The sequence below is a fragment of the Euleptes europaea genome, chromosome 2 (assembly GCF_029931775.1).
Source record: "Euleptes europaea isolate rEulEur1 chromosome 2, rEulEur1.hap1, whole genome shotgun sequence".
In the NCBI taxonomy this organism is placed as follows: domain Eukaryota; kingdom Metazoa; phylum Chordata; class Lepidosauria; order Squamata; family Sphaerodactylidae; genus Euleptes; species Euleptes europaea.
The window spans coordinates 71,695,568-71,708,453 of record NC_079313.1 but is presented as its reverse complement, the minus strand read 5'-3'; the positions used below and the strand labels follow the sequence as shown (position 1 = coordinate 71,708,453).

Genomic DNA, 12,886 nt, shown 5'->3' with positions numbered 1-12,886 from the left:
TGGGGGAGGATTTGAAATTTACCTGAAAGTCAGCCAGTATCATTTCTCTATCCATGTTGGACGCCATTGCAGCCGGTAGCGTCCCCTCCTCCTGTCTGAACTGTGCACCTGGAGGTTGCTGCTGGCGAGAACTGAGCTCAAGGGAGTTGGGGGGGGGAGGCAGGAAAAAAAGAGGCTAAGATCTCATCTAAAGGTCCAAACTGAGCCAATTTCTCAGAGCTGCTTCCCAGAGACACCCCCTCTCCCAGAAATTGCTGCCCCGGCGGCTAAGAAAAGGGACTGGGATCTGAAGGGTACAAGGCAGCAGCCAGCCCTGCCTTAAAAAAGGGAAGGAGGCTCTAGGACTGCTTCCTCCCTGCTTTGCAAGCGGCTGTCGCACATTTTGCCTGTCATTAAGGTCGCAAAGAGACGCTTTCCGGCGGCCACGTGACTGGCCCTCCTGTCAAATGCGCGAGAGAGCGAGGACGGCGGGGCCGTTTGCCGGTTGTGCGAGGTGGTGGTGGTGGTGGTGGTGGTGGTTGTTGTGTGGGGCTGGGTGCAAAGCGAACTGCTCGGCGGCGCCTTTCCCCCCGCATCCCGCGAGGCGGTCAGGAATGGCGCCGAGAGGGGGGAAAGGCCGCACGCGGGCGGGGGGGGGCTTTTCTTTCTTCTCAGGCGAGGGAGCCGTGACGGGGGCTTCAACAAAGAGCTGCGGCTGGACGAGGAACTGCAGACATGGAGAGAAGGGGACGGCCGTAGGTTTGTAACGCGTTCCTGCTCAGGGCTTCGCGGCCTAACGCTCCTGCGTTTTAAGGGCTGCCTCGACAGGGGGAGCGTCAGAAGTACGAAGGACCCGGGAGAGCCGTCAGCCCTCGAAACAGCCCGGCCCCTCTTGTGTGTTTGTCGGAAGTAAGTGACGGGTGCGCTCCTGTTCTTCAGTACTTCTGAGTAAACACGCATTGGCTCGGCTAGACGTTCAGTCGGGATGACTGCCAAGTGGGGGTCGCTGCCTTTTGGAACCAGTGGCGGTGTTAACTTTCACTAATCGTTTTATGACCGCGTGAAGGGCTTTTCAAGTCTTATGGGGCGGATTCAGAGAATCAGTTAACTACAAAGTGTCAGGCTATCACATATTTTCTAGCAGAGCTCCGGTAACTAGCTTATTGAGGGCAGGAATTCAATAGGTGATTCCCCCCCACCCCCATACACAGTTAGTCACCAGCTGAATGTCTCCACATCTGTCACTGTTGGAGGAGGGGCTCCATAACAAAGTGGAATTTATAAATGTGGTGATTGTTTGTGCAGCCACCTAGCAATGAAAAGCCACATGGAGCCCATTGTTATGAATAAATTCAACATGACTGGAAGTTATTTCACCAAGAGCGTACATCCAGCAAGCCAATCTTTAGTGGCATCCCTAGCATAGTGGGAATCTATATTCTCCATCCAGATCTTGTGAATAGTTAAACATTTAATATTACTGAACTTTTATTCGCTCATGATCTAAACCCATGTTGAGCCTTTCACAGGATTAGGATGTATTACCACAGTCTTGCTGCAAAAATTCGGCTTGTAATGAAGGATCAGGCAACCAACTGGGCTATAGTTTTTTTATTATTCCAGTAGAAAGGGGAGACTAATGCGATTGTAACTTTAAATAAATGTGATCACAGAGAAATCTGAATGATTTGGGAGACTTGTAGTGCAATCCTAAGCACATTTACTATAAATCCTGTTGAACTCAGAGGGACTTACTTGTGAGTATACATGCTTAGGATTGCATGCAAGTCTCCAAAGTCAGTAGCCAGTACTTTGTCTACTAAATAATAGCTGAACTGGAGCCCACTATTAGACTTTGGTTGACTTCTTTAGTGATTAAAGTGATCACATACAGTGTGTCCACATAAGATTCAAAGACAATATGGGAATGCCACCAAGAAGGTTTAAAAGGTTTTTGTTTTTATGTTTGAAGTGCAATGTTGAATGACCCTGGCTCCATGAAGAAAGATGGAGCAAATGACTGTACCTGTGAAAGTTTTTTTTAACCTACGTATATAACCTTACAACTTCTACATAGGTGCTAGACCTGACCACCACCACCGAAAGTCTAGCATGTAGGACAAAGCCTTTCCCACTGATACTGCCCTTCAGAAACTATGGTGCAGATTTATATTGCCACTGACTATGGACATTCCATTTGGGTATTGATGACACCAGAGTGAAAGAAAAAAATAATATTTGAATTCTCAGATCCTGGAAGCCTTGGCCATTTGAAATTATTAACATTCTTTAAAATTAAGAACAATATTTTTTTTATTTCAGCATTACATATTAATGCTGTTGACTGTTCTGTTCTGAAGGTGGAACATACAATCTGACCTGGTTTTGACGTTAGATTTGTTCTATTTTTTTGTCAAATGACCGTAAAATAAAAACTGACTGATTAGATTTTAATATAGGTGAGGGATAGAAAAATGAAGGGGGTGAACCAGGACTTAATTTGAGCCTATAATCTGTTTTCAGTTCCAGATCTCAGGTCTGGAAGCTGTGAAGGAACAATAACGATCTTATACCTTTCTCCCTCAGGGAATACTTGTAGCATGCACCCACTACACCATGATTGAAAGGAAAGACTTCCAAGTAGACTTGACCCCTAGAATATCTTGATTTTGGATAACTGTACCTAATGTTCAGTGGCTATCATGACAGTATATATACATTTGCTGCATGTATAGTATGTTACATTCTCAGAAAGAGACTGTACAACGGGAATAAATACACGTCGTTTATTGTAGCTCCATAAGTTAAGGACCTTCCGAACAGCTACAGCTGCCAGGAAAGGGAAAATAGGAACCCAAAGTGGGTGATGGAGCATAACGCCCCTTCTTTAAAAGCTAAGCTCCCACACAATTAGGTATGGCAAGCCAGGGAGGCCAATACATTACATAGTGTATGCATACTGAACTTAAACTTTTCTTTGAAAAACCACTGCAAGACCCCTGGAGAAGCCTCTTGGGTGAAACGTGTAGGGAATTTTATCTGAATAATAAAATATATTTTCCCTATTTTGCACATTCAGCCTTGGCCTGGTGCAGCCCTTTTATTTCTCCTTGCATGTATAGAAGAAGAAGAGTTGGTTTTTATATGCCAATTTTCTCTACCTTTTTAAGAAGAATCAAACTGGCTTACAATCTCCTTCCCTTCCTCTCCCCACAACAGACACCTAGTGAGGTAGGTTAGGCTGAGAGAGCTCAAAGAGAACTGTGACTAGCCCGAGGTCACCCAGCTGGCTTCATGTGTAGGAGTGGGGAAACCAACCCGGTTCACCAGATTAGAGTCCACCATTCTTAACCACTACACCACGCTGGCTCTTATAGTGCAGTCATCTATATCTTCCATGCCATTCCACTGTAAGGCCTTCATTGCAAATATATATATAATTAAGGAGCTCACCAGAAGGAACTCAATTTGCTACTATAATCAGAAGAACTCCTAAACTATTCCTGGTAGAGAAGATATTCCAGTCCCCTAATGACTCTGTTGACCTTTTGTTCATGTTTCCCAGCTGTACAATATCCCTTTAGAGACAAGGTAGCCATAACTGTAGACAGTATCCAAATGTGGCTATACCACATTATAACAATAGAGGCTTGTTTTCAGTTCATTTCCTAATAATGCCTAGCATAGAATTTGCCTTTTCACAATACTGCCAGACACTGATTTGATATTTCAGCTATTTCCACACAGCTTATTTGCCTGGGCCCAGGGTATGATGATGTTAGGAAGTGGGGGGTTTCCTGCTTCTCTACAGCATCGTAGTACATTTGTGCACCTAAAGGGTTTCCCTGGCTTTTCCCTGATCTCCCCCAAACCTGTTTTGCAGCAGAGTTTTAGGAAAGACTGCAGCAAAGCCTGGATGGCTGTCCTGTGGATGGGAAAGGTCAGGTTTTCCCAGTCCCACCCATGCAGCAGCCATTTTCCCTGACCTTATCCCTGTAGCCGCTATTTCCTCACCCCACCACTGGGGGGCTTTTTTGCTTTTTTAAATCGTCAATGGAATATTATATTGTTATAATGATATATCAGGTTCTTTGAATTCACCTCATTTTTTTCAACAAAGTAAATATCTAACCTCATTCATTGCAGAAATATAAGGGGAATTAATATCTCTGCAAGGAAAGGATCTAGAGACTTCTTTTTTAAAAATAAAAGCTGGGTGTTCAGAGAACATTATACATACATTCAATTCAACCAAATTGCCAATTAAAAAAAAACCTGAAAAGCTCGGGGGGGGGGCTATGACCAACGCCGGGGGGTGGGTGGGACTGGGACAGAGAAACTATGGGGAAAGTTGACAGGTGGAAGTCCTATTACCACTGTGTATGGAAAACACCTGAATTGAGTTATCTACTATGTTCCCAAGATCTCTTTCCTAGTGAGTCACTTTCAGATTAGACCCCATGAGTATAAATGTAGAGTTATGATTTTTTGCCCCAGTGCATCCCTTTATACTTACTTACAATTAACCTGATTTTCTCTAATGTCACCTACTCACCCAGTTTGGAATGATCTGCTTTGTTTTCTACCATCTTGGTGATATGGGGAAAAATTACTTCTTTGTGTGGGTTAATAATGTTGCGATACATACACCCACGTATTTGCATTCCTTAGATTAGTGACTTACCTGATAAATGTATTATACACCAAATTTAACTAATATGCAGGAAGAGTTATCATCTCCTTTAAGGCCAAAGCTAACCCATCGCGACATCTCTGTCTTACTCTATGCCGACGACACGGTTCTGCTTTCCAAGGCCCCGGTGGGCCTTAAAAGAGCCATGCAGAGGCTATCGCAATATTGTTCGGTTGAAAAACTAGACATTAATTTCTCAAAGAGAAAAGTTATGGCCTTTGGCAAGCGCCCTAAAGTATGAACATGGAGCATTGATGGCCACAAAATAGACCAGGTACTCAAGTTTAAATACTTAGGAGTAGTCTTACAAGCCTCTGGTTCTAGAAAAGTTCACAGCGAGTACGCAGCAGAGAAAGGGCAAAAATCTGCCTTAAACATCATTAATTTTTTAAAAACTAAATTACTTTCCAGCTTTTCTTAAGCCTTACCAAGCAAAAACACTGGCACAACTGACATATGGGACTTTGCTTGGGCCACCTTCATCTACTTTTGTCCCACTGGAGCGGGTTCAATCTAAATTCTTGAGAGCAGCCCTCCATTTACCTCGTTGCGTATCAAATGCTACTGCTAGACTGGAGGCAGGACTGGTGAGGGTGGAGGCAAGGATCTGTACTGCTTCCATTATTATTTGGCTTAAATTAAATCTTATCCCTCAAGGACTGCTACCCCTGCTTCTACAGGATAAGTTCCAGTCAACATGGCTAAAGATGGTCGTTAATAAAATAGCTTGCTTGGGCCTTTCTCCACCTACCCTGTTAGCCATGGGCATAGACCAAGCATCAAGTTTCTTGAAGCAAAGGGTGGAAGACATTGAACACCAGACAGACCAGAAATCGCCATTTTTCCTAGTACCTGAAAAATCTAGATACTTGGTCTCACCTGCAGCTCCTATTAGGAGAAGACCCTCAGCTTACGCTCCAAACTGCCAAGTTCTGCGCTGTTGCTATTAAAATACGCAGAGCTTTATTAGAAAATGATTGTTAGAATATTTTACAATTTTATCAATTTTAATGTGATAATTTTAACCAGGGCTGCTTTTATTGACCTTACACCTTTATATGTCTGTGATTCTGCAGTGCAAAACTATTGTGTCTGGAAACTTTGATATGTTGGCACGTGATTGGTCAGTTGACCGTATTAATAAACTTGACTTGACTTGACTTGATCTCCTTTAAGGCCTCTTTTGGTTATAGTTCCAATCCCTGAGTTACTTCAAACAGGTTACTTACTGGTTTGCTTCAATGAGGACTATACTGGCATACTTGCCTATATGCGCAAATTCTACTTACACTACCTGCATTTTTCATTTATGACTACATTTCCCATATTCATCCTGGTATGTTGGTGAGCTCTGCCTTAGGAGTGAACTTGATGTACATACTAAATGACTGTTGGATGATGATGAAAACATCTAATTATATAATACCTGTTTTCTGACAGCCACCAATGAGACCTGGATTTTCCTGCTTAGCAAACTGAACCTGTCTAGCATGACAAAGTCACAGTCTCTTAAGTGTTTTGTTTACAAGGTTATTGTGTTTGGCATGCACTGTTTTAAGATATTACTAGGATCTAATAACGAGTCACGGGAGTAAACAGGAAAATCTCTCTTGTTCATTTGCCTATTAATACACCTATTTCTCATCCCCTATCTAAACAAATGAGTTCTTGAGAAGGAAACAATTAAAGGTTTGTACACCTTCCTACTTTTCTTCTCATTGTAATTGGCCTGGAGTCCAAGTATATGTGCTGGTATGCACAAGTACAATAGGAATTCCCTGTGATGTGTATTTAGATTCAGCACAGAACTAGGATTGCCAGGTTTAGTCTCTGAGAAAGCATGTATACCTCACAAACAAGTAAAAATTCCATCAGGTACAACTTCTCACACTATAGTGCTATAAATATAAAAGCCCCACCTGGTAGAATTGTCCCTTCTGTGCAGCTCTTGAAGCTATAGATGTCTTTGAGGGGCTAGTTGAAATATTGTACCACACATGTAGAAGCCACTAAAGACTAGTTTGTCAAAGCACATCTCCATATTAGATAGGTTCAATATTTACATACAGTGACTATGACTAATTGTGTAGAATCCCTTCTCAGCACATGCCAGAAACATGGTATGAATACCCACCATGTGAATGGGTCAAATGATAAGTGGCATACAAATATTATAGCCACACATCCCAGAAGTATTTTTGGTAGCCTATATGTAAGTAGCCTTTGAGTTCCAAAACTAGCAACACTACAAAGAATAAAATATGAAATGTAAGTACTCTTACACACCTAGTCAGTTTAGAACAACTAACATGATGATCCATGATTTGTCTTAAACAAACAACCTCTGCCTTATGGAGGGTGGGGAGACGCTGTGTTCAGAAATCACACTACCTGTGTTATTGGCAGTCAACTAAAGACATATAGCTTTGATAGGGACATTGTCCAGGCATCACATACAAACCTGCAGCAACCTTGCTTATGGAGTTATTCTTTTTTTTGGTCTATAGTGCAAATTTACATTGGTAGGAATATAATTTGAATATAATATCACTTTGGGACTCTGTTTCATATCATCAATATTGATGCAAGGCAGAATTAGTTAGTTGGGGGGTTGGTTTCACATATGAAAATGCCCTTAAGAGGCTTTCTGTTGCAACAACCTGGGTTTCAAGTAAACCTGTTTTATAAATACCTACATCTGCCATGTTCCAAACTACAGCCATTCTCTCGATATTTCCATGTCTTGACTTCCTGCAGATGTGTGTAACCAGTTTGCCTCTTAGGTAGCTTTGTGAATCCTGACTGCTTCAGTCAATCTTGTGTGTAATCTATGATGACATAAAAACCCTTAAGGTCAAAAACAAATCAATCACAAGCTGATTCTGCCTGTTGCAGGATTGACAACATGCTGTAAGAAGTTTAGATGTGTGCTTGGTTTTTAATGACTTCTTGATGCTTTTGTCAAGAGATGTATACAAACCTGTTCACAATCCATATGTTCCTGTTGAGCATCAGAGAAAGACAGGGCTCAAAACTAAAAACAGAGGGGAAAGTGGTTAACAGAAGGTTAAAAGTGATAAAATGCAAATAAACCAATTACATACAAATGCTCAACAGCCTCTTTTTTCCACAAAAAGAGACAAGAACATGGATCAAAGATAGGGTTGCCAGCTCTGGGTTGGGAAATACCTGGAGATTTTGGGGATGGAGCCTGGGGAAGGCAGGGTTTGGGGTAGGGAGGGACTTCAGTGGGATGTAATGCCATAGAATCCAGCTTCCAAAGCAGCCATTTTTTCCAGGTGAACTGATCTTTGTCATCTGGAGATCAGTTGTAACAGTGGGAGATCTCCAGCCACCACCTGGAGGTTGGCAACCCTAAAAAAGTATGATTCTTCAAGAGCCAGTGGCAAAGGGATACTTGAATGGTACAATTGTGATTCTTTATATAAACATCTATAAAACACACTATTTTTGTTAGACATGACAGATGATGTATCTATTACCTACGGTATCTGCATTAATATATAATCCAATAGTATTTGGCATTAAATCCATTTTGTGATATATACTACATGTCGTTTTATGTCAGATGGTATATACCAAACTGCAAACAAGTCTACCCACACACAATTACAAGTGGCTATTTTTTTTTTTTTAAGTGGAAAAGCCAGTTTTGAAAATTGGGTAGAGGCCAGTTAATTCCTACCATGGCTTCAGAATTGCTGCACTGTGGACAAAGTTACAATATCAGCCAGAGACATCAGCTGTGGTTAAACAAGTTACAGTGCAATCCTAAACAGAGTGACATTATTCTAAGCCCACTGGTGCTGGAGCCGTGCAGTCCATTGACCCCAATTGCAGATTACAGGAGGGCCCAGAACAGCTGAGTGCTGAGCTGACTGATCCACCCATCCCCTACTGCTCCCTGGTCACCCTGTGCAATAAAGATTACCTAGAACAGCAACATGGACTCTGTCTGTGTTACACCCACTTGGGGGGTGGGGGTAGAGATTCCTGTCTGCAGTACCCTGGATTCTGTGTTGCACCCATGTGGGGAGAAGGGGGACTCAATACTGAGCTTGATTTTGGCATAGGCCAGCAAGCAAGGCCCAGTGGAACAGGGCTGGACCCAGATGGGGCTGCAGGGGAGCATGATGGGCCAACACCAGGGTCACAAGAGCCCCCATAGGTGTGGAATAGCAAGACAGGCTGGTCAATCCTGGCCATCTTGAGGGGCCTCACTGGGTCAGTCTGGTCATGGCCAATGCCCACAGGGAAACAAGAACCCAACTCTATGAAAAGCAGCAAAGGTTGGTACATAAGAAAGGCCATGCTGGATCAGACCAAAGTCAGTCAAGTCCAGCAGTCTGTTCACACAGTGGCCAACCAGGTGCCTCTAGGAAGCCCACAAACAAGACAACTGCAGCAGCATTGTCCTGCCTGTGTTCCACAGCACCTAATATAATAGGTTATTTGGAACAGAGGTGCACAGCAACAATGCAATGGTGAAACAAACAACAGTGAATGTCTAACAAGTGCAACTAGGAGCACCATCATGGGGGGGGCTATCTTAGGACTGCCCATGGCCACCCAAACATCTCCTGCCACCGATCTGGCCACACCAGCTAGGCCATGGTGATCATGAGCTGATGCAGATGTTTCTGCATGTCCTCCAGTCCACCATGCAGGAGTCCAACAATGGTGGCAAGAAGGCTGGCCAGTTTAGCAGTTGTGGTTCATATCTCCAATGACTTCATCTGTCATGGTAGCCCCCATACTGTAGGCAGCTGCCCTGCTGTCACAAGTCCATCAGGTTCCATTGGAGAAGATCAGGAGACGATGGAACAGCCTGTGTCTTGGTGGATGCTGCACCTTTTCATATTTCCATCATGTCTGGAATTGCACTGGCATCTGTACCAGGCCACAGTGGATCAGGGTACACCAGGCCCCCTCCCAGGCCTTCTTACTCAGCAGTGTGGTGCCAGCTATGAGGTGTGATGGAGCTGGGCTATCCTTGTCCTCACGTGGGACAAGAAAGATGCACTGTCTTAGGAACAGCTGTACTGGGAAGATCTGGCTGAGGGCACTGAGGTACCTGCAAGCACCTCAACCAACTGATGGCCATTGTTACTAGAATAGATCAGCAGATGGAGCAGATTGCAGTGGTGGTGGCAATCCTGGCATAGGCCTTATGTAAACTTGCAGTGGGGACCCCCCCCCCTTACGCCTGTTGCTGCCCCTGCCATGGCATCACTCCAACCTGGCCTGAGCTGCAGAACTACAGTTGTGGCTGTAGATAGGAGCTGGCGTCCAGCCACATCACTGAGCACTCCAGGACCAAACCATGTACTGCCGGAGTGGCTCTGTGTGGTCCAGACCCACCCCTCAGTCCTTCTTGTGCCCTTTGCAAGGCGGCTGGGACTTCTTGCTGTCCAGTGCCCAGAGGTGACTTGGGTCTGGGCCGTGGCCAAGGGAACCTCACATGGCTGGCCATCCTTTCCCCGGTGGTGTCAGGTTGTATACCCTCTGTGACAGATACAGGGTTAAATGTAAACTCTGAGACTGAGGGATTCTGTCAGCCAATGCCAGCAGGCAGTGGGAGGAGTCTGATGAGCTGACAGGAGTCTTCTTGGAGGGAGAGAGACGTTCTTGATCTTTTAGCTCTGAGCTCCTGGACTGTGCAGTTGTGTGCAGAGACTCTTAAAACCTGTGTGTTCAAATATTACCTAGCTTGTATAAACCAAAGCCGAGTGGTGACAAGGGGAAGATTGTGGTAGAGAGAGAAAACCCTTTCTTCAGTCACTAAGTGGGAGGTGGTTCCTGAAATAGGGAGACTCCTGATTCATTGTTTTGCAGGAGAAAGATTTGTTTTCCACAGGAGGTGGGCAAGTCTGAGGAGTGGGAAAGGTTGTGGATAAACCTCCACTCTGGTATTCTTTGTGCTGAGGTAAACTGAGTCCACACTGAGTATATTGAGTGTAATTAATATACTGAACAGAGTCTGAATATATTTACTGAATAGCCTGAAGAGACTGTACTGAGAACTAAGTACTGTGCCTGTAACCATTTAAGATTGGAACTGTTCCTAACCAACTAAGCTTCCTGCCTCTATTTGAAGAAAAGCAATCAATCTATCTACCTCTCTGTAAAGAATAAACTTCAATTTATATTCATAATTTTAAAAACTGCTACAGCCTCTAAGCCTCTCAACTTCATCTTGGGGGACAAAAAGGGAACCTTTCTCCTCACACAAACAAAGGTGACAAGGTGTGGGGTTTAAGAAATGTTTTTTAAAAACCCTCACCATTATTGGAAACAGGAAGAAAAAAATGTGAGGGTCCAAAAGGGGCGAAGGACCCTTACACCCTCCCTCCCAAGTACCTTGTCTGTGCTGGGGTGGAGTTCCACCTGGCCATGCTGGGGGTTGCTCTCCCTGTATGTGCTGTGGCAGGGACACGTGGTTCCTTCCTTCACCCCATGCTTGAGTCAGTGCCTGGGCTTGGGTGCTGGGAGTCTGTGCCTTTAACAGGAGTTTCACAGGAGCAGGGGGCTGGTGAGGTGGCTGTGGGTCATGCTGGGTCCATCCCCTTGCTGCCCACTGATTGGATCCTGGACCACTGTCCCTCTCAGCCACCCAGTTGCACTGCAAAGACATAGCTCAACCCTGACAGTGTGGTTGCCAGGAATTCCAGCAGTCTCCCCACCATCACGGCTCCATTGCAGGCACTTCTGGGGCTCAACAGAGCTTCCACAAACCCCTCAGGGCACTGACTAACAGTGACTGTGCTGTTCTGCCAGCAGTGGCCCCATGATGAAACTGTGTATGTAGCATATGTTTTCATGCACTAAAGCCCACTTCAGAACAAGCAGTGTGTGTCCTCAGTTGCACTGTGTATGTATATATATGTATAACCATTGTAAACAATGAGGCTAAAAGGCCATGAAATGCAAGAACAGTTTATGACATTTCTTTGCAAAGCTCACATGTACAGAGGATAAACACAAGGAACATTCACAATAATTGAGGGTGACTCAGTAGAGGCCCTGGTATCAGCCTGGAATGCTAGATTGCAGAGTGTCATTGACACAGTTGCTTACTGGGACACTCTCTCCCCCACCTCTTGCAGAGGGAACGAGTATGGAGTATGTGAAAAGTTTGGGGAGAGGGCTGGAGAGATCCACTGGTGGTAACCTCAGGCCAAATCAAACAGAATAAGCTGAGATCCTGTGAAGATGGATCTGTGAAGGTGCTGGGCCAGGATCTCAAGGCTGTGGTCAAGTGGCTGATGGTATATAAACAGAAGTTCAATCTAGACTTAATGGAGGTGGTGCTGGTTGGGAAGGCAGAATTTTAGTTCGTGTAGTAAATCAAATTAAAAGGTTCGTGTAGTAAATCAAATTTAAAGGTTAGGTTTGCCCCTAGGCCTAGCTATGATGATCTATGACACTGTAACCTGTCGTATGTGCAGATTCCTTTGAAGACATCTCAGAAGTTCCAGTCAACATAAAATGCAGCAGCAACGCCAGCTGCTCAGAACGTGTAACTCTGTGTCAACTGCACTGGCTACCCATTCGTTTCCAGGCCCAATTCAGTGCTGTGTATTATCTTAATAATCTTTCACAACCTAGGGCTTTCATACATTTCAAACTGCATCTTCCCAGTATACTCCCTGTGCTACTTATGTTCTGCATACAGCCTCCTCCTTTAGTGCCTTCCCTTAGGACCGTCTATATGCCTACAGCAAGGTCACAGGCCTTTTCCATGGTGATTGAGTGAGGAGGGTATCTCCACTTGCTACCTTTATGAAGGCATGTATGGCAATCTTATTCCAGAGAGCATATGCTGGAAAGTAAATGGTTTCAACAGATTTAGTTGTGTTTATTCTACTCCTGTGTGCTTTTAAATGTGTGAGTAGTGTATTTTAGTCTGGTTTAGTTCTGTTCACTAGACTATTATAATTTAAGTCCTTACAACATGGTTGCTATGTTATTCACCATTTTGAGTTCAAGAACAGATAGACAGTCATGAAATAGGGGATAACACAGCAAAAGGCATTGCTGACACATGATGACATATTAACCACAGAGTGAGCAGATGAATGAGCTTCTGATGGCCTGCACTACATTATAGGACCTAATGACATCAACCATACTACCAGAGACATCAAAAAGCTTTTGCTCATTGTACAAGACAAACAGGCCAGTCTCTTCACA

The 12,886-nt window shown here is 44.2% G+C and overlaps 1 protein-coding gene across 1 annotated transcript in view; it reads right to left on the bottom strand.

Annotated features, from left to right (window-relative positions):
• FAF1 (Fas associated factor 1) overlaps nt 1-254 on the bottom strand; it is a 243,967-nt gene extending 243,713 nt beyond the window's left edge. Inside the window, exon 1 of the mRNA XM_056844462.1 lies at nt 23-254. Coding sequence (XP_056700440.1) covers nt 23-67 — 45 coding nt within the window. The 5' untranslated portion in view covers nt 68-254. The remainder of the gene's footprint in view (nt 1-22) is intronic.
• Between the last annotated feature and the right edge of the window lie 12,632 nt (nt 255-12,886).